The sequence below is a fragment of the Myxine glutinosa genome, chromosome 2 (assembly GCF_964187855.1).
Source record: "Myxine glutinosa chromosome 2, kmMyxGlut1.1, whole genome shotgun sequence".
In the NCBI taxonomy this organism is placed as follows: domain Eukaryota; kingdom Metazoa; phylum Chordata; class Myxini; order Myxiniformes; family Myxinidae; genus Myxine; species Myxine glutinosa.
Window position 1 is genome coordinate 253,302,746 of NC_136262.1, and position 24,424 is coordinate 253,327,169.

The 24,424-nt window shown below is 40.3% G+C and overlaps 1 protein-coding gene across 3 annotated transcripts; it reads right to left on the minus strand.

Annotated features, from left to right (window-relative positions):
• Window positions 1-5: 5 nt before the first annotated feature.
• On the minus strand, window positions 6-22,536 carry LOC137414539 (uncharacterized). Of its 3 annotated transcripts, none has more exons than XM_068100042.2 (4): window positions 22,226-22,536; window positions 11,120-11,552; window positions 3,901-4,041; window positions 6-3,734 (listed from the first exon to the last, which is right to left on the minus strand). In XM_068100042.2, exons 1-4 carry the CDS (start codon window positions 22,256-22,258, stop codon window positions 1,606-1,608), a joined length of 2,736 nt encoding a protein of 911 aa, XP_067956143.2. In that variant the 5' UTR covers window positions 22,259-22,536; the 3' UTR covers window positions 6-1,605. The 3 variants fall into 3 exon arrangements, with proteins under 3 accessions (XP_067956143.2, XP_067956142.2, XP_067956145.2); XM_068100041.2 differs by lacking the exon at window positions 22,226-22,536 and adding an exon at window positions 12,850-12,961; XM_068100044.2 differs by lacking the exon at window positions 11,120-11,552 and having other exon boundaries at window positions 22,226-22,316.
• Between the last annotated feature and the right edge of the window lie 1,888 nt (window positions 22,537-24,424).

The window sequence follows — 24,424 nt, forward strand, 5'->3', positions numbered from 1 at the left end:
GTGCATTTGTGCTTTGAGGACCTCTCTTTATTGTGAAACCCTTCACAAATTCTAGTTTCATGAAAAACATAAGCAGGATTCTTCTTCTGATGAACAATTTTACAACAAGGGTGTTCTCCCAATATCACACATGGCAATGAAACATGGACTACAGCAAAGATTGAGTAAAAATTGATGTCCACTGCCATGGAAAGATGCCATCTGAGCATAACCAAAAAGGGACAAGAAAAACAACTAAATCAGATAGCAAACAAAATTCCAAGACATTGGTCACAATAAAAAAACTCAAATGGAAGTTGGCTGGATTCATGGCAAGGACAGAGACAAGAATTACAAACCGGCAACCTCAGGAAGGCCCTGAAAGAAGCACGATGAGATACAAGATCAGATTGAGAGATTACGTTTTGTTACCATTTGAGTTTTTGGCATAGATTTTTCAACAATCCTCTGTTATGAGAATATGGAGAATCACATTAATAAATTTTACATTTCTTTTTAAAGCTGTCGTTTTCTTTCAATTTAGTTTGAGGACAGAGTGGACGTGGATGGGCTTAGCGTTTTGAGATTCTTGTTGCCTTTTCGCACCAGTTTGCAGTCATTGTTGTGTACATTCTGTTGACAGGCTTTCATCAAGGAGATTAGGGGTGCTGCCTGGTTGTCAGGGGTTACAGATGGTACTCTGAGTAGTTGTGCTAATAAGGTATGTGCCCAAAGGGCTGTACCTTTCACAATAGCTTTCTCCTTACTGGTTCACTGAATACCTTGCCTACTGCTGAGGATCGCTTGCAAGGGGGGCACATACAACCCAGTATGGGTAATGCTATGTGAATTTAAGAAACATTTATAAGCAAAACTCTTCCCACAGTCAACACACTGCTGATGCGAGCACTCCAGCATGGCTTGTACTATGGAAGTTCAAGCTCCATTTAGAAATAAAATCCTTGTCAAAAATATAACATTTGTAAGGACGCTCTCGTTAGTCATTATCTCCATATGTAGGTTTTAGGTGGGAGGAAGTTCTCCCAGAACTCAAAATCTCCACCTCCATTTTCGGTAAAGGATCATTATTCATGAACCAGTTTGTGAAACTTCATTCTTGTAGCTTTGTTCTAAGGGCTTGTTTTATAATCCTCACTGAACCTCTGACAGCCTCCACCTGTAGCTTGTTTGTCGTGATATCCCCTGGAATTCTTTTGAGGTGCCCCGTTAGCGTTTTCTTTTCAGTTTCTTCAATTTCAAAATCCTCGACGTAATTTTGCGGATCCTGGCATTTCACATTTCAGCTCTCCTGCATGGATCTTCATGCATTTTCAATGTGCCTTTTTGAGAGAAACATTTTTCACATATTGAGCACTTGTAAGGTCGATATCTTGTATGGAGCCTCATATGTCATTTTAAACTGTTATGAGAGAAACCTTTGTTACATATTGTGTACTTGTGAGGTGGCTGTCCTGTATGGATCCTCATTTGCCTTTTCAAATGGCCTTTTTGAGAGAAACTTTTTTCACATATCGAGCATTTGTGAGTTCACTTTCCTGGATGGATCTTCATATGTAATTTTAAAGTGTTTCTTTGAGAGAAACCATCATCACATATTGAGCATTTTTAAAGATGCTCTCCTGTATGGATCCTCATATGCCTTTTCAAAGCACCTTTTTGAGAGAAACCTTTATCACATATCGAGCATTTGTAAGGTCGCTCTCCGGTATGGATCCTCATGTGCTTATTCACATCACCTTTTCGAGAGAAATCTTTATCACATATCGAGCATTTGTAAGGTCGCTCTCCTGTATGGATCCTCATGTGCGTTTTCAAATCACCTTTTTCAGAGAAACCTTTATCACAAAGAGAGCATTTGTAAGGTTGCTCTCCTGTATGGATCCTCATATGTAATTTCAAATGGCCTTTTCGAGAGAAACCATTTTCACATATCGAGCATCTGTGAGGTCGCTCTCCTGTATGGATCATCATATGTGATTTAAAATTGCCTTTTTGAGAGAAACCTTTTTCACAAATAGAGCAGTTGTAAGGTCGCTCTCCTGTATGGATCCTCATATGTGATTTTATATCAGCTTTTTGAGAGAGCCCTTTATTACATATCGAGCATTTGTAAGGTCGTTCTCCTGTATGGATCCTCACATGTAATTTCAAACTGCCGCTATGAGAGAAATCTTTATCACAAATAGAGCATTTGTAGGGTTGCTGTCCTGTATGGAGCCTCATATGTAATTTCAAACTGCCGCTATGAGAGAAACCTTTATCACATATTGAGCATTTGTAAGGTTGCTGTCCTGTGTGGATCCTCATATGTAATTTCAAACTGCTGCTGTGAGAAAAACCTTTATCACAAATAGAGCATTTGTAAGGTCTCTCTCCTGTATGGATCCTCATGTGCGTTTTCAAAACTCCTTTTTCAGAGAAACCTTTCTCACATATCGAGCATTTGTAAGGTCGCTCTCCTGTATGGATCCTCATGTGTTTTTTCAAATTATCTTTTCGAGAGAAACCTTTATCACAAATAGAGCATTTGTAAGGTCGCTCTTCTGTATGGATCCTAATGTGGTTTTTCAAATGATATTTTTGAGAGAAACCTTTGTCACATATCGAACATTTGCAAGGACGCTCTCCTGTATGGATCCTCATGTGGTTTTTCAAATGATCTTTTTGAGAGAAACCTTTGTCACATATCGAGCATTTGTAAGGTCGCTCTCCTGTATGGATCCTCATGTGGTTTTTCAAATTATCTTTTCGAGAGAAACCTTTATCACAAATAGAGCATTTGTAAGGTCGCTCTTCTGTATGGATCCTAATGTGGTTTTTCAAATGATATTTTTGAGAGAAACCTTTGTCACATATCAAACATTTGCAAGGACGCTCTCCTGTATGGATCCTCATGTGTTTTTTCAAATTATCTTTTCGAGAGAAACCTTTATCACAAATAGAGCATTTGTAAGGTCGCTCTTCTGTATGGATCCTAATGTGGTTTTTCAAATGATATTTTTGAGAGAAACCTTTGTCACATATCGAACATTTGCAAGGACGCTCTCCTGTATGGATCCTCATGTGGTTTTTCAAATGATCTTTTTGAGAGAAACCTTTGTCACATATCGAGCATTTGTAAGGTCGCTCTCCTGTATGGATCCTCATGTGGTTTTTCAAATTATCTTTTCGAGAGAAACCTTTATCACAAATAGAGCATTTGTAAGGTCGCTCTTCTGTATGGATCCTAATGTGGTTTTTCAAATGATATTTTCGAGAGAAACCTTTGTCACATATCGAACATTTGCAAGGACGCTCTCCTGTATGGATCCTCATGTGGTTTTTCAAATGATCTTTTTGAGAGAAACCTTTGTCACATATCGAACATTTGCAAGGACGCTCTCCTGTATGGACCCTCATATGTGTATTCAAATTGCTTTTTTTCGAGAAAGATTTATCACAGACAGAGCACTTGTGGGGACATTTTCCAATGTGGATCCTCTTGTGTATTTTGATGTTCAGAGTTGAAGCAAAATCCATTCTGCACACATTACACTTATAACGTATTTGCCTTTCTAGAACCTTTTTGTGCTTGTTGAATTTAACATTAATCTTCTTGTCTCGAGGTCCAGTCCTGCATTTGTATTTTATTGGAAGTGATTCTTGATCTCGTGATTGTTTCTTCAAAAAAGGCTTGTTCCTTTCTGTGAAGTTGCGACTGGACATTATTTGTCCCACATTACTTCTTGATTGTTCTGCAGAAACAAAGACCACATTTTTTTTGGTCAATATCAAGATGTAAAATATTTAACACTTGAAATGAAATGCAACAATTTTTCAGATTTTACAAGACTTTCCTGAAAATTTTATATTTTCTCAACACAAAAGATTGGATGTTATTTTTTTTACGTTTCCACTCACCAGTTGCAAAACAGGAAGCACTTCCACTTGTCATGTGAATATTATCTGAACTTTCGTTTGCAGAAGCACATTTTGAATCTTCTGTGAGAGATGAATCTTTGTTGTGTTGTCTGCCTTCCACATTTACAAGATATACATCACCTGTGTACAAATCAATGTCAGTCTTTTGCAGGGAAATGACATCGAGAACCATCTCGAGAGTTCATAGAACATATCACGCCATGCAATGTATACTTCAATTTAAATATAATAATGAAGTTAATGGTTGTTAAACAGTAGAATTCTGGATGTTAAGCGCCATTGAAACATTCTTCTACATCACCCTTATACCCCACCCAATGTAACACATCCAAGTGCTGCTAAACTGGAGGTTATTGGAAATAACAAGGTGATTTGTGTTCAACAGTGCTCAAGTATTTAATTCAGGAAGGGGAGATGAGAGACTTCCCTTCAGGGCCACACATTGGCTATAATCGGAGAGGACGTCCGGTAGCCATGCATGGAGATTTCCATGGATACCATAAGAGGAGAGTTTGGTGAACAGGGCGGGTGCCAGACCGTATCGAAGGCAGGAGATACGGTCAAGGGAGACGGCTCTGATTTCCTGTTTGGCATTGAGGACCTCATCCATTGTTGAGATAGCAGAAGCAGCATGTCCAGAGTAGAGTGGCCTGGTCTGAATCCAAATTGATGATCAGAGATCAAGCCATTGGACAAGAGGAAGGATTTAATATCTGAGGTGATGATGGATTCCATGACTTTGCTGATGATTGGGAGCAGGCTGATTGGTCTGTAGTTACAAGTATCTGTTTTCGCACCTTTTTTGTGAAAACGGTAATGCTGGCTGGTTTCCAAGGAGATGGCAGATGACCTTCAGCAAATGAGATGGTGAAGAGCAACAAAGAGAGGGTGTGATGGAGCGGCAGAGTAGGATTTTAGGACTCGTGGGCTAATGCCAACTGGTCCAGTTGGGTGGGGAGGAGGCAGCTCTGATAAGGAGGGGGGAAGGGGAAGGGGAGAATTGGAGAAAGAAGGTAGGGGCGGGTGGAGATTTGGAGGGATGGGGTTGGGGGGGAGTTTCGAAGGGGAGGGGTGAGGGGTAGTTTTGAAGGGGTGGGGGGATGGGGGAGATTTTAAGGGGTTGGGGGATGGGGAAGATTTGAAAGGAGTTTAGGAGGGGAGGGGCGAGGGGGGAGAATTGAAAGGGAGGGGTGAGGGGGGAGTTTTGAATTTTTTTTTGAAGTGGAATTAATTGAAGAGGAAATTGAAAAAAGCCTTTTGAATAGGAAGAAAAACAGCGTGTTGTAATTTACCACTGAATAAAACACTGCAGGGGAAAGTTAAAACATATTTCAATAATATTTAAACAAAACCATGAAAAACAATCTGGGAAAAGTCCCTGAAGTGAGGGCGCGTGGATCTGAGAGAGAAGGAGAAAGGGTTGAATTAGTATGGTGGAAACTAGAGTTGGAAAGGTGAGTATTGGCTGGAGAGGTAGAAGAAAAAGGAGATAAAGGGGACAGGGCGAGACAACAAGCACGTGGTCCGCGAGGAGAGATGGAAATAATAACTTCTTTTTTTTTTTTTGGCATTTAAAACGTCAGACAAAGGGTAAGATGTTCGGGGGGAGGTAGGGGGGGGGGGGAAGAAATACAAAGAAAAAAGCAATACAGCGAAGGAAAGAACTTAAATTTACAAAATACCGATGGGTGGAGGGAGCATCGAGAGACCAGGCCGCACACGCATGATGATGAAAATCATCATCCTTTTGAATAGGAAGGAAGTCTGTTGGTTGAATTTTCACATGATGTGAAAATCCTATTCAAATTTCAAGTGAATCGGATGAAAATTGAGGATTTTAGAAATTTTAAATTGTTGTTGACTTTTGGCCCATGCTGATCTCAAAAATAGTTGGTGGTTGAATTCAGTTAGCCGATATGCAAATCCTATTCAAATTTCAAGTCAATCGGATGAAAATTGAAGATTTTATGAATCCGGAAAAAAAAGTGGTTGACCGTTGGCCTATGTTGACCTTTTGGCCCATGTTGATCTCAAAAATAGTTGATGGTTGAAATCAGTTGGCTGATATGAAAATCGCATTCAAATTCCAAGTCAATCGGATGAAAATTGAGGATTTTAGAAATTTGAAATAGTTGTTGACCTTTGGTCTATGTTGACCTTTTTGCCTATGCTGATCTCAAAAATAGTTGGTGGTTGAATTCAGTTAGATGAGATGTAAATACCATTCAAATTTCAAGTGAATCGGATGAAAATTGAGGATTTTAGATATTTGAAATTGTTGTTGACCTTTGGCCTATGGTGTCTTTTTGGCCTACGCTAATCTCATAAATAGTTGGGGGTTGAATTCAGTTAGCCGATATATAAATCCTATTCAAATTTCACGTCAATCGGATGAATATTTAGGATCTTAGAAATTTGGAAAAAAAATGGTTGACAACTGCAGGCCTATGTTGACCTTTTGACCTAAAAAATCTATACGATTTTGTCGAATCACGAACTCTACCATTTCATTTGGTAAAGTTTCGTGAAGGTCGGTTTAAAATTGTGACCTGTAGGCAAGTATAAGTGAGCGGACAGACAAACACAAACCAACAAACAAATGAAAAATCACTCACAGAGCGACACTTGGCAAAACAGAACAAATAGTCAGGTTCACAATGTTTTTTCGTTTAAAATCATGGTAGATTAGCAAACCTATACATTTTTGGAAACGTTATTACATGGAAAATCTGAAAATCAATGTTTACATTTGCCAATTCCGACCAATTCGATTCGACCAATTCGACCAATCGACCAATTCCATTCGACCAATTCGACCAATCGCTTCGATCGACCATTCGACCATTCGATCGATTCGATTCGATTCATCGAATTCGATTCGATCGACCAATTCGATTTGCCAATCAATTTGACCGACCTTTGCTTGTGTGGAACGGACTGTGAAAACGATGCGGACTACATTGTTGGATACGACACACAGGACAGTGACGACGAACTCTAAATGGCATATTCTGTAATCGTGTATGTTTGATGCCATTGACTGCCTGTGTATATTTTGTCATTGACTGCCTGTGTAGATGTGAAGTTATACTGACTGCATGTGTATATATGATTTTGCTGACTGCCTGTGTATGTTTGGTGATATGAATTATTGTGACACATTTTGATGTTATTAACTGCCTGTACAAAATGATAACATGTATTTGATTATGCAACTTATCGCGAATATAAAGACAGTATTTTGCAATTCAAAACCTTTGATTCGTGTCTTACCATTCCCCATAGCACTAATTTGATACTTTCATTGGATTCCTTGTCCCTGAAAATATAGGTTTAGTATATTTTAAAAAGTTTTTAGGGTAATTAGAGGCAGAAATAGAACAAAATATGTATTTTGCAGTGGCCATTTTGAAAATCAAAAATGGCCGCCATACAGGTATCTCTCCAAATGTAAACATTGATTATTAGTTTCCTTATGCTGTAACCTTTCCAAAAATGTATAGGTTTGCTAATCTACCATGATTTTGAACGAAATATAATTTATTGACATAGTGAACCTGACTAAAAGGAGAATGGCACTCAGTAGATCATCCTTTTAACCTCAAAAAAAAAATTGTGGTACATTCAGTGACCTGATATGCAAATCGTCTTCAAAGTTTCAGTTAATCGGGTGAAAATTGACAATTTTATAAATTTGGGCTATGTTGACGTTTTGGCCTATGTTGATCACCAAAATAGTTGGTGGTTGGTTTCAGTAAGCTGATATGCAAATCCTATTCAGATTTCAAGTCAATCGGATGAAAATTGAGGATTTTAGACATTAAAAAAAAAAGTGGTTGACCTTTGGCCTATGTTGACCTTTTGGTCCATGTTGATCTAAAAAATAGTTGGTGGTTGAATTCAGTGGGCTGATATGAAAATCCCATTCAAATTCAAAGTCAATCGGATGAAAATTGAAGACTTTAGAAATTTTGAAATAGTTCTTGACCTTTGGTCCATGTTGACCTCTAAAATAGTTGCTGGTTGAATTCAGTTACCTGATTCGCAAATCCCATTCAATTTTCAAGTCAATCTGATGAAAATTGAGGATTTTAGAAATTTGAAATGGTTGTTGACCTTTGGCCTATGTTTACCTTTTGGCCTATGCTGATCTCAAAAATAGTTTATGGTTGAATTCAGTTAGCTGATGTGTAAATCCTCTTCAAATTTCAAGTCAATTGGATGAAAATTGAGGATTTTAGAAATTTTTAAAAAAGTGGTTGACCTTTGGCCTATGTTGACCTTCAACCAATGTTGATCTCAAAAATAGTTGGTGGTTTAATTCAGTTTGCTGATATGAAAATCCTATTCAAATTCCAAGTCAATCGAATGAAAATTGAGGATTTTAGAAATTGGAAAATAATTGGTTGACCTTTGGCCTATGCTGATCTCAAAAATAGTTGGTGGTTGAATTCAGTCAGCCAATATGTAAATGCTTTTCAAATTTCAAGTCAATCATTTCGTGTGCTTCTGTCCACATGCGCTGTCTCGCCCCGCCCTCATTATCTCCTTGCCTCATTATCTCAAGGCCCTCTCCCCATTGGTATTTTGTGAATACTAGGGCGTGCCCGCACGTACGTGCTTGCCCGTACGTGCGTGCAAAAAAACATGCGTACAAACAACAACAACAAAAAAAAGACTTTGAAACCACGTGGCAGTAACGACCACAGAACCCCCCCCCCCCCTCTATTTACATGAAATGGTTTGGTCCATTCGCAAAGCCAGTAACGACCACAGAACCCCCCCCCCCCCCCCCCCTCTATTTACATGAAATGGTTTGGTCCATTCGCAAAGCCAAAGCGAACGGCTTGCGAGTACGGTGACCATACCTTGGGAACCACTTGTCCGATTAATTTCAAACCTTGAAAAGGCACATCCTCGGGTCCCCAGCAATATACCTGGCAAGTTTCAAGTATATCGGACCGGTAGTTGTCGAGAAACAGCGGTCACAGCCAAACACACATACACACAGAGATTACTGGAATTATAGATAGACTAGGACGTGCCCGCACGTACGTGCTTGCCCGTACGTGCGTGCAAAAAAACATGCGTGCAAACAACAACAACAAAAAACAACTTTGAAACCACGTGGCAGTAACGACCACAGAACCCCCCCCCCCCCCCTCTATTTACATGAAATGGTTTGGTCCATTCGCAAAGCCAGTAACGACCACAGAACCCCCCCCCCCCCCCCGCCCCCTCTATTTACATGAAATGGTTTGGTCCATTCGCAAAGCCAAAGCGAACGGCTTGCGAGTACGGTGACCATACCTTGGGAACCACTTGTCCGATTAATTTCAAACCTTGAAAAGGCACATCCTCAGGTCCCCAGCAATATATCTGGCAAGTTTCAATTAGATCGGACCCGTGGTTGTCGAGAAACAGCGGACACACACACACACACACACACACACACACACACACACACACACACACACACACACACACACACACACACACACACACACATACACACAGAGATTACTGGAATTATAGATAGATGATTGTTTTTCACGGTTTTGTTTAAATATTATTTAAATATGTTTAAACTTTCCCCTGCAGTGTTTTATTCAGTGGTATATTACAACATGCTGTTTTTCTTCCTCTTTAAAAGGCTCTTTTCAATTTCCTCTTTAACTTATGCCACTTCAAAAAATAATTCAATCTCTTACAATTCTTCCTCCCGACATGCTCTAAACTCAACTTTCATTCCACCCCTCCTCTATCGTTCTTAAACGGAACTCTAACTTGAAAATCACAATAAACCCAATTTGTTATAAATGTTCGTCTTTCATTAATCATCCACTTTCTAATCTCCCCCCTTGCCCCTCCCCTCCAAATCTCCCCCCTTGCCCCTCCCCTCCTAAACTCCCCTCTTGCCTCTCCCCTCCAAAACTCCCCCCTCACCCATCACCTTCAAAACTCACCCCCATCCCCTTCCCTTCAAATCTCCCACCCGACCATCCCTCTCCAATTCTCCCCCCTCCCTCCTCCTCCTCAAAGCTGCTTCCTCCCCACTTCGTCTCCCTTCTATCTCATACCTCCACCTCCCCCAACCTTCTACTTTCCTCTGCCCCCCTAAAACAACCCCTCACTGTTCCTCATCTCATCACCATCAAACCTTTCGTCCACCTCATCCTTCCCTTTCTTGTAACTCTTCTGTAATCTCTGACACACTATCAACAGCTCTCCCTACCTCCCCCTCTCATCCTTCATCTGACCCTAGCCCTCTCCTCCCCTGTCCTGCACCCGATGCTCCCCCTCTCTCTTCATTAACCATATGGACCTCAAACATCCGGGGCCTTCGCTCAAACCTGATTGATCTCTCCATTCCGGTTGCTTCTGACAATCCAGACTTGATCTGCTTAACAGAAACTTTCCTCCTTCAAGATGACTCTGATTCCTTAATATCTCTTCCTGGTTACTCCCTCCTCTGGTATGATAGACCTGAGCCTCATCCTGGAGGTGGGGTTGCTATCTTTATAAAAAACTCTCTTCCTCACTCGCCCTCCACTGCCCTCTCTCCACCTCACCCCCAGGAATACCTTTGGCTACGGCCTCCTCTTCGCTCTCACCTTTTGTTCATATTTGTGTTGTACCGTCCACCAAACAGTGAAGACTCCATCTACATCTCGCTGTCTAATAATATGGACCAACTTCTATCCACTCATCCCAACTCTCTCTTCCTCATATGTGGCGACTTCAACTGCCATCATGCCAGCTGGCTGGTTGTGGGTTCCTCTCTCACCAGTCATGGCATCTCAGCAAAGGACTTCTGCGACTCATTGGGAATCAAAACCTCAAAAATACATTGGGACCTCAAAAATACTTGGCAGTTGATTATGTGTCCACATGTCCACAAACACATTCAGTGTCCAGTTATGCAAATCCTCTTCAAATTTCAAGTTAAACGGATGAAAATTTAGGATTTTAGAAATTTGGCCTATGTTGACCTTTTGGCCCATGTTGACTTCAAAAATAGTTGGTGGCTGGATTCAGTGACCAGATATGCAAATCCTCTTCAAATTTCAAGTCAATCAGTTAATGCCTGACATTTGGTGATGCACAAGGCCAAGCAATATCTTAGATTTTCGCAAGCAACAATGGCAGAAGATCAAGATATTTGTTGACATGCTTTGTTGCATTTAAAGTCACATACCAGACATGGGTCTAAATCCATCATCCTGAGAGCGGAGGCTGCAGACATCACTGATCCCGATGCCACAGAAACCAGGAACATTTTCCATCTGCACATTTTGGGATCCAAAGAAGTTTTGGCAGAAACTGGAAAGTTCCCGAATAACGTTCTCCAAGTTGACGAAAATACTTCCCAACAGAGAAGAACCCGCAATCTGGACATCTTGCGGCTTTAAAAAAGAATTCATAAATTTACAGAAATCAGCATACATTGCAAATTTAAATTTCTCTTTGGCGAGAGAGAGGAGCTCAGTCCACAATGAATCCGACTCGATACAAGCTCGAATAACCTTCCGATTGTCAATTCCAAGCATATTGATCACTGCTTGGGCTGTTTCTGCTCTCAGGCCTTGTGACTTGAGCCATTCCAAAAAGCTCTCCATTTCACCGATAACCTGCCAGGGATACAATGCCTGTGTTAAGAAAGAAAAGGTTACACATGTTATTTTCTTCACTCTGTTTGGCATTTTTGTGAATTATTTCCATTGACAATCCAATCAATTATGATGCAATAAATGCAGGCTCTGTATCCCGTTTGTTCACCCGCTATGTCCCATTTTGGGAGTTTTCTTATCAATCAGCATCTAATGAATGAGAGTTTTTATCGACAAAGACAAAAATAAACCCAGAGTAAACAAGAACAAGTCAGGAGACGACGATGGTTCACGAGCGAGCGGTATTCAATGACAAAGGACGGACTATAACCGAAACAGGCCCGGAAATGTCAAAACGAAGGTTGGTATGAAATGAGATAGAAAATAATGTATAATCAGTTATGAGGTTAGTTAGCTACACAATACCGAAAATTCGGTGAAAAGTGAAGAAAAAAAAAAGAAAAGAAAAAAACGAGCTCCGTGGGGCGAGACACATGACATTGGCCTAACCAAATATCGAAACCCCTGTCAGATTCCACTAAACCCCTTGGAGAAGATGTAGCTTGAACTCTATTACCCCCTAAAAAGACATCTTTTTCGGGCGTGGCTCCGCCCACAATGGGCGCAATGGACGCCCGGTTGGAGAGGTAGGCACTTCATCTCCTGCATCCAAGAACGACACTATCAACCGTGCTTCCTCCAGTTCCTGTTCGGCCTTCCTCAGACGTCTCTGTCTTGTTAGACGGACGGACAAGGCTTAGCGTTCTATCAGAGCCTGGCGCACCATCTCCTGAGCCTGAAGGACTTCACCCTGCAGCTGTTGTCCATGTTTCTCCACTCTCTCATCCTCCCCAATTTGAGATGTCAGTTCCTCCAGTTCATACTGTTTTCGTTTTTCCATGAGAATAGCCGATTGTATAACACCGAGTTGGGGTGTAATGGATGTACGGCTGTAGCTGGAACAATGGCTGCGTTGTGAGCTATGTGCACTGCATAGTGAGGCAGTCTTTGGTCGGTGGCTTCCTGATGAATGTCGTCTGTAAGTTGTTAGTAACATGTTAGGATGAAAGGGAAGAACCTGATTAAGGGAAGAACCACTCGTGTTTGAAGGTACATAATTAAGAGCACAGTCTTTCAAACGTTCAGGGATACGTATATTCCTTTCGGGTCGGGAAGACGCCGTTAATTCATTGCCAGTGCTGATGATGGCCGGATCCGGTAATTTGGTGGCTGATACAGGCGCATCAGGGGTGGGGCTGACGGCGGCCATGGAGACAGAGACAAATGGATTCGTGCCGTGAGTGGTTAAAGGACTAACCGAGATAATGTCGCTGATATTGTCTGCTGTTTGAGTACAATCGGCAGTCAGGGTAGTGACGATATTCTCGTCCATGATTTCCTTGTCCAGCTGTTCGTTATCCGGCTCGAAGGACCATGAAAAGTAGGCTTTGGAATCCTACGGCAAAGGCTAGCTAGTACGGAGGATAATACAGAACAGTGGATCCAGGAAAGGGGCCGTGATAAAACGGTTCGGACAGGACGAGACACTAAACTCCCTTTCGGCACAACATTTAATGAAACAAGGCAAAGATCGCGGCAATTAACTCGCTCACACGAGCCATCAGCAAGAAGCAGAAAGTCTACTCCCTTTCCGGTGCAAATTATAAATAAAAAAAAGTAAGAATTACAGGCTCGCACTACACCAACATGGCATCAACATATTGCAAGAAAACATTCATAAGCAAAGCAGGAAACGTTCACATATATTGTACGCATAGCATCAGAGACTTTCTAACATGGATCTTCACCAAAATCTCATCAATTAGTCTTTGCTACACCTTGACCTGTCCACCAAGTTTAGTTCATCCCGAACTTATTGAGATATCCTGTTCACAGACAGACAAACACACAAACAAGAAAGATGTTGTAAAGCACGATACTTCCAAAATCCAAATAAACAATAGTTGCCATGGAAACAGCTATTTAGTAATTTGGAAAAATTGACCTATCAAGTGTTTCACATGATGAAATGTGCATCAGAAATTTGGTTGATACATTTTCTAATTGCCACCTAATAGGTGTTTTTCATGTTTTTGATCCCATTGACCTTTTGACAGAGATTTTATTGGTGTCAGAGAATGGGGTAAAATTGGTGTCATGGAAACATTTTCTCTTTGCCACGTGGGACCTTTTCTATTTGCCACGTGGGGCCTTTTCTTTGCCACGTGGGACCTTTTCTTTGCCACGTGGGACCTTTTCTTTGCCACGTGGGACCTTTTCTTTGTCACGTGGGACCTTTTCTTTGCCACGTGGGACCTTTTCTTTGCCACGTGGGACCTTTTCTTTGCCACGTGGGACCTTTTCTTTGCCACGTGGGACCTTTTCTTTGCCACGTGGGACATTTTCTTTGCCACGTGGGACCTTTTCTTTGCCACGTGGGATCTTTTCTTTGCCACGTGGGACCTTTTCTTTGCCACGTGGGACCTTTTCTTTGCCACGTGGGACCTTTTCTTTGCCACGTGGGACCTTTTCTTTGCCACGTGGGACCTTTTCTTTGCCATGTGGGACTTTTTCTATTCCAAGTGGGACTTTTTCTATTCCAAGTGGGGCTTTTTCTATTCCAAGTGGGACTTTTTCTATTCCAAGTGGGACTTTTTCTATTCCAAGTGGGACTTTTTCTATTCCAAGTGGGACTTTTTCTATTCCAAGTGGGACTTTTTCTATTCCAAGTGGGACTTTTTCTATTCCAAGTGGGACTTTCCCCAATGCAACAGATGTTCACTTCCATGTTCTTCACCCCTTGCGTTCTCCCCTGCCCCTCATAGTTGCCTGCATCACTTGTTTGTCTGTCTCTGACTACCTTCTCCTTCTCCCTTTGCCCTGCTCTTGGCATTTCCCCCTTCTCCTGATGTTCCCTTTGTCGTGTCATTTCCTGATTTGTACTGTGTCCTCGCTTTTTCATGAGCCTTGACCATTTGGTGTCTGTCTGTATTGTTGATGGTGATACATTTGGTCATTACTTATCTAAACTCAAAAAACTTTACAGGAGGACTTAGGGCCACACAAAGAATGTTGTAGCAAATTAATTTGCACCCCTCCCGAAGGGGCTTTTCTCCACCAAGGGGTTTGCGTGTTCAGGTGCATATCCGTGTTAAGATAGCTTTATCTTGGCGTTTTTCCAAGGCCGCTTATAATAACAAAAACAGAATATTAAACTGATATACAAAACAAAATTATCAGTCATAATATTGTCACGCGATTACCCCTCGGTTAAGACCAGTAATCGCGGATGGCCAAACGAGCTTTAATGGAGGCGTTTATCCAATTATATGGTGGATCGATACACGAGCTGGGATGAACTATGGTGACCTTACCTTCACGGCCGCAGGCGTCTTCAACCTGAAATCAATTATTAAATAAACCAAAAACAGATGTAAAATGTACAAGAAATAAATATTTATTACAGAACCCGAGAACAATGGAACGCGACGATAAAAACTAAATCCTAAATTGGGACGTCCCCACACCAGACTTCGGAAACGAAACAATGGGAGAAGATGAATAAAATAAATGTCCCGTCGTGTTGTGGAATGTGGTGCGTCTTATCTGTCTGTCGTCCAACATGGCTCCGGTTGGCGCGAAAAAAGGCCTTGATGCGCCCCCGTTCGCGCGCTGCTCGCCCCCGAGCCACTCGCTCACCCCGGTCTCGTCTGCTCCAGCAGCAAGCCTCGCTCGTCCGTGGTATAGAAACGCAGGGGAAGAGAATCATTGGCGCTGGTCTCTCCACCAAAGTTCAAAGGCAAGAACAGGTCCAGCACGAAGGGACAGTCAAGGGAAGGCAATAGGCAAAAGGAAGAGCGAAGGGCAGGAAGGAACCAGGGACAAGAAGGCCAGGGAAGAGAGAAAAAATGTCAGCGAGCGAGCAGTTTTACTGACGGTCTTCTGACGTCACTGGCGCTTTTCCTCCAATCAGCGCGTTGCTTGTTGGTCATTCGTTCGCGCCTTCCGCACTGATTGGCCTGGTGTTCGCGTCTTCTGCACTGATTGGCCATGTGTTCGCGCCTTCCGCACTGATTGGCCGTGTGTTCGCGCCTTCTGCACTGATTGGCCGTGTGTTCGCGCCTTCTGCACTGATTGGCCGTGTGTTCGCGCCTTCCGCACTGATTGGCCGTGTGTTCGCGCCTTCCGCACTGATTGGCCGAGGTGTCATTGGTCGGTGGCCAGTGTGTCGCTCCTTTACCTCCTTACCCTGCCAATCAGCACTCTCTGCTTGTTGCTCGCCCTTCCCCCCCTGTCCAATCACTAGTTCCCTGGGCGTGGCTCCCAGCCTGCCTGGCACGCTGTTCGTCTTCCATGGTGGCGCACTGCGTGGCCGCTGCCTGTTGGTTTTTCCGGTCAGTTATTCGTCAGTCATTGTAAGGGAGGGGATTTAATTAATGTGTGCACTAAGGGTCTATCTAAGTGTCTATAAGAGTGCGTTGCCATACGGGACACAGGTATGATCACAGAGGGAACGGCACACAATGGAGTCTTATCCTTATACCTAATGCTATTTATCACGCCCATTCCTCGTAATGGGGACGAAGACACACCTTAATCCGACAAACCACCTAAACACATAAATTACAGGTGAGGTTGCCTATCACGACAGACGAAGCATGATACCTATTAAGATCTACCTACATCTAGATATTCCCCTACCCCAAAATTCATAATTATATCTACCCCTTCTCAAGGGGTGCTTCCTCCTTGAACAAACACCATGTTAGTGTGTATAAATAGCTTATCGTGGTGTTTCACGAGAGCACCGGCCTTTACCAGAAGCATAAATATTATAAACCACAAATACGTTTGACTACCTTTTGAAACAGTCACGAATGCTGTTTAACACTGAAGTGAAAGGGAGAAAAGCCAGGGTATGCAAAGTTACCAAGCAGCGAGCTTGCGATTATTAAGCCTGTTGTTCCTTAAAAATGGCTTTGAATGGAGTGCTGGCATGAATATGCTTAAACCACTTGTCGAGCTCTCTACAAGAAACTTGGTAACTGAACACACCCCAGCCTCCAATGTTATTGAAGCCCGACAGTAGATCCAGAGAGGAATGACGATTCCTGGCACTCCCATCGGGAATGGGTGTCCCAGTAATATGTAAATATGCCACAGCACGGGTTGATCCAGGATTTTCCGATTGTGGGCACAACCGAAAGTGAGTCGAGCAGGTTTGATTGGTTGTGGTCGGAATAAAGGATTGACTCGGATTCCAAACTCCACAGACGTCTTTTCCTTCCAACTAAAAGGTCTACATGTCCAAAATGTATGTTCCAATATTCTGTTAGCAATGGAGGAGTTGGGTGGTTCGTGTGCAGCCACCCAGCTGCTGGTTGCATCATTTTCAGTGGGCACCTCTGCCGCTGATGCAATGTCTCTTTATAACCGGGCATCTGGTGCTCGTTTTTCCGACCTCGGAGGGATGACAGGCTGAATCAACCCTACCTGGCATACAGGTCAACCACATTTTCAACGGGATTCGAACTCAGGACCTCAGGATCACAAGCCCACCACCCCAACCATTAGGCCAACATCAATGGAGGTGCTTAATACACACAGTCAAGGTCCAATAATGAGTAATTAATACACATAGTCAAGGTCCAAAAAATGAGTAATTAATACACATAGTCAAGGTCCAATAATGAGTAATTAATACACATCGTCAAGGTCCAATAATAAGTAATTAATACACATAGTCAAGGTCCAATAATAAGTAATTAATACACACAGTCAAGGTCCAATAATAAGTAATTAATACACAGTCAAGGTCCAATAATAAGTAAATTAATACATATAGTCAAGGTCCAATAATAAGTAATTAATACACACAGTCAAGGTCCAATAATAAGTCATTAATACACACAGTCAAGGTCCAATAATAAGTAATTAATACACAGTCAAGGTCCAATAATAAGTATTAATATACATAGACAAGGTCCAATAATAAGTAATTAATACACACAGTCAAGGTCCAATAATAAGTAATTAATACACACAGTCAAGGTCCAATAATAAGTAATTAATACACAGAGTCAAGGTCCAATAATAAGTAATTAATACATATAGTCAAGGTCCAATAAATGAGTAATTAATACACATCGTCAAGGTCCAATAATGAGTAATTAATACACACAGTCAAGGTCCAATAATAAGTAATTAATACACAAAGTCAACGTCCAATAATAAGTAATTAATACACACAGTCAAGGTCCAATAATAAGTAATTAATACACATAGTCAAGGTCCAATAATAAGTAATTAATACACATAGTCAAGGTCCAATAATAAGTAATTAATACACACAGTCAAGGTCCAATAATAAGTAATTAATACACATAGTCAGGGTCCAATAATAAGTAATTAATAGACACAGTCAAGGTCCAATAATAAGTAATTAATACACAGAGTCAAGGTTCAATAATAAGTAATTAATACACAGTCAAGGTCCAATAATAAGTAATTAATACACATAGTCAAGGTCCAATAATAGGTAATTAATACACATAGTCAACGTCCAATAATAAGTAATTAATACACATAGTCAAGGTCTAATAATAAGTAATTAATACACATAGTCAAGGTCCAATAATAAGTAATTAATACACATAGTCAAGGTCCAATAATAAGGAATTAATACACACAGTCAAGGTCCAATAATAAGTAATTAATACACATAGTCAAGGTCCAATAATAAGTAATTAATAGACACAGTCAAGGTCCAATAATAAGTAATTAATACACATAGTGAAGGTTCAATAATAAGTAATTAATACACACAGTCAAGGTCCAATAATAAGTAATTAATACACATAGTCAAGGTCCAATAATAAGTAATTAATTAATACACACAGTCAAGGTCCAATAATAAGTAATTAATACACATAGTCAAGGTCCAATAATAAGTAATTAATAGACACAGTCAAGGTCCAATAATAAGTAATTAATACACATAGTCAAGGTCCAATAATAAGTAATTAATACACATAGTCAAGGTCCAATAATAAGTAATTAATAGACACAGTCAAGGTCCAATAATAAGTAATTAATAGACATAGTCAAGGTCCAATAATAAGTAATTAATACACATAGTCAAGGTCCAATAATAAGTAATTAATACACATAGTCAAGGTCTAATAATAAGTAATTAATACACATAGTCAAGGTCCAATAATAAGTAATTAATACACATAGTCAAGGTCCAATAATAAGGAATTAATACACACAGTCAAGGTCCAATAATAATAAGTAATTAATACACATAGTCAAGGTCCAATAATAAGTAATTAATACACATAGTCAAGGTCCAATAATAAGTAATTAATACACATAGTCAAGGTCCAATAATAAGTAATTAATAGACACAGTCAAGGTCCAATAATAAGTAATTAATACACATAGTCAAGGTTCAATAATAAGTAATTAATACACACAGTCAAGGTCCAATAATAAGTAATTAATACACATAGTCAAGGTCCAATAATAAGTAATTAATACACACAGTCAAGGTCCAATAATAAGTAATTAATACACATAGTCAAGGTCCAATAATAAGTAATTAATACACACAGTCAAGGTCCAATAATAAGTAATTAATACACATAGTCAAGGTTCAATAATAAGTAATTAATACACACAGTCAAGGTCCAATAATAAGTAATTAATACACATAGTCAAGGTCCAATAATAAGTAATTAATACACACAGTCAAGGTCCAATAATAAGTAATTAATACACATAGTCAAGGTCCAATAATAAGTAATTAATAGACACAGTCAAGGTCCAATAATAAGTAATTAATACACATAGTCAAGGTCCAATAATAAGTAATTAATACACATAGTCAAGGTCCAATAATAAGTAATTAATAGACATAGTCAAGGTCCAATAATAAGTAATTAATAGACATAGTCAAGGTCCAATAATAAGTAATTAATACACATAGTCAAGGTCCAATAATAAGTAATTAATACACATAGTCAAGGTCCAATAATAAGTAATTAATACACAGTCAAGGTCCAATAATAAGTAATTAATACACACAGTCAAGGTCCAATAATAAGTAATTAATACACATAGGCAAGGTCCAATAATAAGTAATTAATACACACAGTCAAGGTCCAATAATAAGTAATTAATACACACAGTCAAGGTCCAATAATAAGTAATTAATAGACACAGTCAAGGTCCAATAATAAGTAATTAATACACACAGTCAAGGTCCAATAATAAGTAATTAATACACACAGTCAAGGTCCAATAATAAGTAATTAATACACAGAGTCAAGGTCCAATAATAAGTAATTAATACACATCGTCAAGGTCCAATAATAAGTAATTAATACACAGAGTCAAGGTCCAATAATAAGTAATTAATACATATAGTCCAGGTCCAATAAATGAGTAATTAATACACATCGTCAAGGTCCAATAATGAGTAATTAATACACACAGTCAAGGTCCAATAATAAGTAATTAATACACATAGTCAAGGTCCAATAATAAGTAATTAATACACACAGTGAAGGTCCAATAATAAGTAATTAATACACATAGTCAAGGTCCAATAATAAGTAATTAATACACATAGTCAAGGTCCAATAATAAGTAATTAATACACATAGTCAAGGTCCAATAATAAGTAATTAACACACATAGTCAAGGTCCAATAATAAGTAATTAATACACATAGTCAAGGTTCAATAATAAGTAATTAATACACACAGTCAAGGTCCAATAATAAGTAATTAATACACATAGTCAAGGTCCAATAATAAGTAATTAATACACATAGTCAAGGTCCAATAATAAGTAATTAATACACATAGTCAAGGTCCAATAATAAGTAATTAATACACATAGTCAAGGTCCAATAATAAGTAATTAATACACATAGTCAAGGTCCAATAATAAGTAATTAATACACATAGTCAAGGTCCAATAATAAGTAATTAATACACATAGTCAAGGTCCAATAATAAGTCATTAATAGACACAGTCAAGGTCCAATAATAAGTAATTAATACACATAGTCAAGGTTCAATAATAAGTAATTAATACACACAGTCAAGGTCCAATAATAAGTAATTAATACACATAGTCAAGGTCCAATAATAAGTAATTAATACACACAGTCAAGGTCCAATAATAAGTAATTAATACACATAGTCAAGGTCCAATAATAAGTAATTAATAGACACAGTCAAGGTCCAATAATAAGTAATTAATACACATAGTCAAGGTCCAATAATAAGTAATTAATACACATAGTCAAGGTCCAATAATAAGTAATTAATAGACATAGTCAAGGTCCAATAATAAGTAATTAATACACATAGTCAAGGTCCAATAATAAGTAATTAATACACATAGTCAAGGTCCAATAATAAGTAATTAATACACACAGTCAAGGTCCAATAATAAGTAATTAATACACACAGTCAAGGTCCAATAATAAGTAATTAATACACATAGTCAAGGTCCAATAATAAGTAATTAATACACACAGTCAAGGTCCAATAATAAGTAATTAATACACACAGTCAAGGTCCAATAATAAGTAATTAATAGACACAGTCAAGGTCCAATAATAAGTAATTAATACACATAGTCAAGGTCCAATAATAAGTAATTAATACACATAGTCAAGGTCCAATAATAAGTAATTAATACACATAGTCAAGGTCCAATAATAAGTAAGTAATACACACAGTCAAGGTCCAATAATAAGTAATTAATACACACAGTCAAGGTCCAATAATAAGTAATTAATAGACACAGTCAAGGTCCAATAATAAGTAATTAATACACATAGTCAAGGTCCAATAATAAGTAATACACATAGTCAATGTCCAATAATAAGTAATTAATACACAGAGTCAAGGTCCAATAATAAGTAATTAATACACATAGTCAAGGTCCAATAATAAGTAATTAATAGACGTACTCATGATACGCCTCACATAAACAGTACGTAATTCATAGACAGTCACAGGAGTTGCCCAAGACTTCACCTCGACGAGGGTTCACAATCACCCATTTTTCAGTTTTTACATACAATATATATATATATATATACATATATACATATATACATTCACACATACACACATCAAGTGAATCGTTTTAAAATTGACAATTTATGCCACGTGACCAAAGACCTATTTCCCTCAAAAACAACACTTGCAGTTTCTTGCCGATGATGCAGTTCCCTCCGTTTCCAGGAGGCAGGAGCTGTTCCTCATTTTACCGACTTCAAAAGGAAGACAGGCTGAGTGAACCCACCTGGTGATATTTTAACCACGTGACCCTGAGATCTTAACGCAGCCTCATTCACCATTAGGCCCACACCAGGTTTCGTTTCACAAATAACGAAGTAGAACGGCACTCGGTAGCGAACAAACCTCCACCAGGACAAACACTACGTTTTGTATCCACTGGAAGGTCGGATCTGGATTCGGACCTGAACCGAAAAGTCACTTTCCCATCTCATCCCCAAGTTTCGTCATGATCCATCCACAACTCTGGGATATCGTGCTATGTATCATCATAATGTTCGCCCTATCTCTATATTATGAAAAATCACTTCAGATAATAGTTTTACAGATCTTTCTCGGTATTAATAATAAAATGAGAAACTCTGAACGAACCTTTTCCTCAGGAGATCCGACCCGATCGGCCATCACGAGGATCTTCGACACACTTACAGTTCAAAGTTCACGAGATCACCCGGAAGTTTTTCCTCCCGAATGAAACCTTCCTGGGTACGCAATGCATTCATCTTATTCGTCTTGTTCCTCCGTGAAATCACCGATCTCCACCATATTGTCGTTGATGGCTTATTGGCCAATTGGCGTCAGATAAATAAGTGAAGCCACATATCGGCCATTTTACCACTCCCGTTCACGGTGCATGAGAGCAAATACCTTTCGTTCAGTTGTTCAATCGTCGACTTGGCACCAAGGTTAGAGTTACACACAACCCCTTCCCCTGACCTCGTAGTGAATGAGAGAATATCAGAACTCTTTACAGCAATGCCGCGCCCTTTAGGGTTCCACTCGCCTCTCACGCAGCTCCGTCCCGTCCCGTTTTTTGATTTTTATTTTTTTTTGTATACTGAATCGAGGCTCGTGAAAGAGCTAACATTTATTTCACAAACAAATCAACCAGACAAACAAAATATATAAAAAGCGGGAGCGGAAAACAAGATGGGGAGAGAAACGGAAGCACACAAACATAACATTTGAGAGCAGGGAGATGTGTGGGAGGGAGAGGGCTCCTGGGGGGGGGATAAAACACCAGGACACCAAGGACTTCCAGGACAAAAGTTGGTATTTCAAAAAAGTGGATTTGGGGTGAAATTAGCGGGGGTAGAAAAGATCAAGGTTTTGGATGTGGGAAGATAAGAGATGGTGGTGAACAGCTGTTTTAAAGACCTGGAGGGTGGAGTGGGATTGAAAAGAGGGAGGGAGTTTGTTCCAGAGGCGGGAGAAAAGAGGAATGAAGGAGTGAAGGTGAGCAGAGAGTCTTGATTTTGGCAGTTTAACCATAAAAGGGTTGCAGGCAGATCTTGTGCGACCTGTGGAAATATTTGGGGGACAGAGCCCAGAGAGAGCTGGGGGGGGGGGGGGGGAGGAGCAAGGCCAGAGAGGAGTCGGTAGAAGACGGAAAGACCACCAACCTGCCTGCGGTGAGTGAGTGAAAGGCCCTTGGATTTAGCTTCATCGCGGGAGATTCCAATGATTCTGAACGCTTTGGTTTCCACAGCATGAAGACGAGCTAGGTTTGAGGCAGGAGCACCAGCCCAGAGGGGAGAGCAGTATTCCATTGAGCTGCTGATGAAAGCCTTGTATGTGGTGAGGAGCTCAGGTGTGCCAAGGAAGGACTTCGCACGACGGAGGATGCCCAGTCGGCGACTGGCTTTGGAGGCCAGATTTGAAATGTGGTTTTCCCAGGAAAGATCATGGCAGATAGTGAGACCCAAAAGCTTGAGTGACAGAACTTCTTGGAGAGAATTATTCAGAAAGTGGATGGGAGGGTTGTCCAGTCGGTCTTTTCGGAGAGACATCGTAAGAGTGTGAGATTTGTCAGGATTGAAAGACATGTTCCACTTGTTTGCCCAGTCTGTGATTTTGTCCAGGTCTGCAGAGAGTGAGGAGGCTGCAGACTGCCGATCTGAGGGATGAGGAATGGAGCGACAGAGAGTAGAGTCATCAGCAAAGAGATAGAGAGGATTTTCAAGAGAGTCAGAGAGATCATTGATGACCAGAAAAAGCACAGGGCCCTGCCTTGGGGAACTCCAGCCTGAACAGGAAGAGGAGATGAGAGAAACCCATTCAGGGCCACACGTTGACTACGACTAGAGAGGAAGTCCGCCAGCCATGCGTGGAGATTACCATGGATACCAAAGGAGGAGGGTTTGGTGAGCAGAGCGGGGTGCCAGACCGTATCGAAGGTACGTGATATGTCAAGGGAGACAGCTCTAATTTCCTGTTTGGCATTGAGGTTCCATTGTTGAGTTGCATCCATTGTTGAGAAAGCAGAAGCAGCATGTCCAGAGTAGAGTGACCAGGTCTGAAACCAAATTGATGATCAGAGATCAAGCCATTGGAGAAGAGGAAAGATTTCATATCTGAAGCAATGATGGATTCCATGACTTTGCTGATAATTGGGAGAAGGCTGATTGGTCTGTAGTTGCTAGGATCTGTTTTTGCACCTTTTTTGTGCAAAGCGGTGATGTTGGCTGATTTCCAAGCAGATGGCAGATGACCTTGAGCAAAAGAGAGGGTGAAGAGAACAGAGAGAGGGAGTGAAAGAGCAGAAGAACAGGATTTAGGACCCGTGGGCTG

Excerpts from the sequence above, each read along its gene's own strand:
- LOC137414539 (XM_068100041.2), bottom strand. The coding sequence starts at position 12,924 with ATGGACGAGAATATCGTCACTACCCTGACTGCCGATTGTACTCAAACA. Across the intron at positions 11,553-12,849 it reads ATATCAGCGACATTATCTCG|GTTATCGGTGAAATGGAGAG; the intron begins GTTAGTCCTTTA and ends TATCCCTGGCAG. Across the intron at positions 3,735-3,900 it reads TGCTTCCTGTTTTGCAACTG|AACAATCAAGAAGTAATGTG; the intron begins GTGAGTGGAAAC and ends TTGTTTCTGCAG.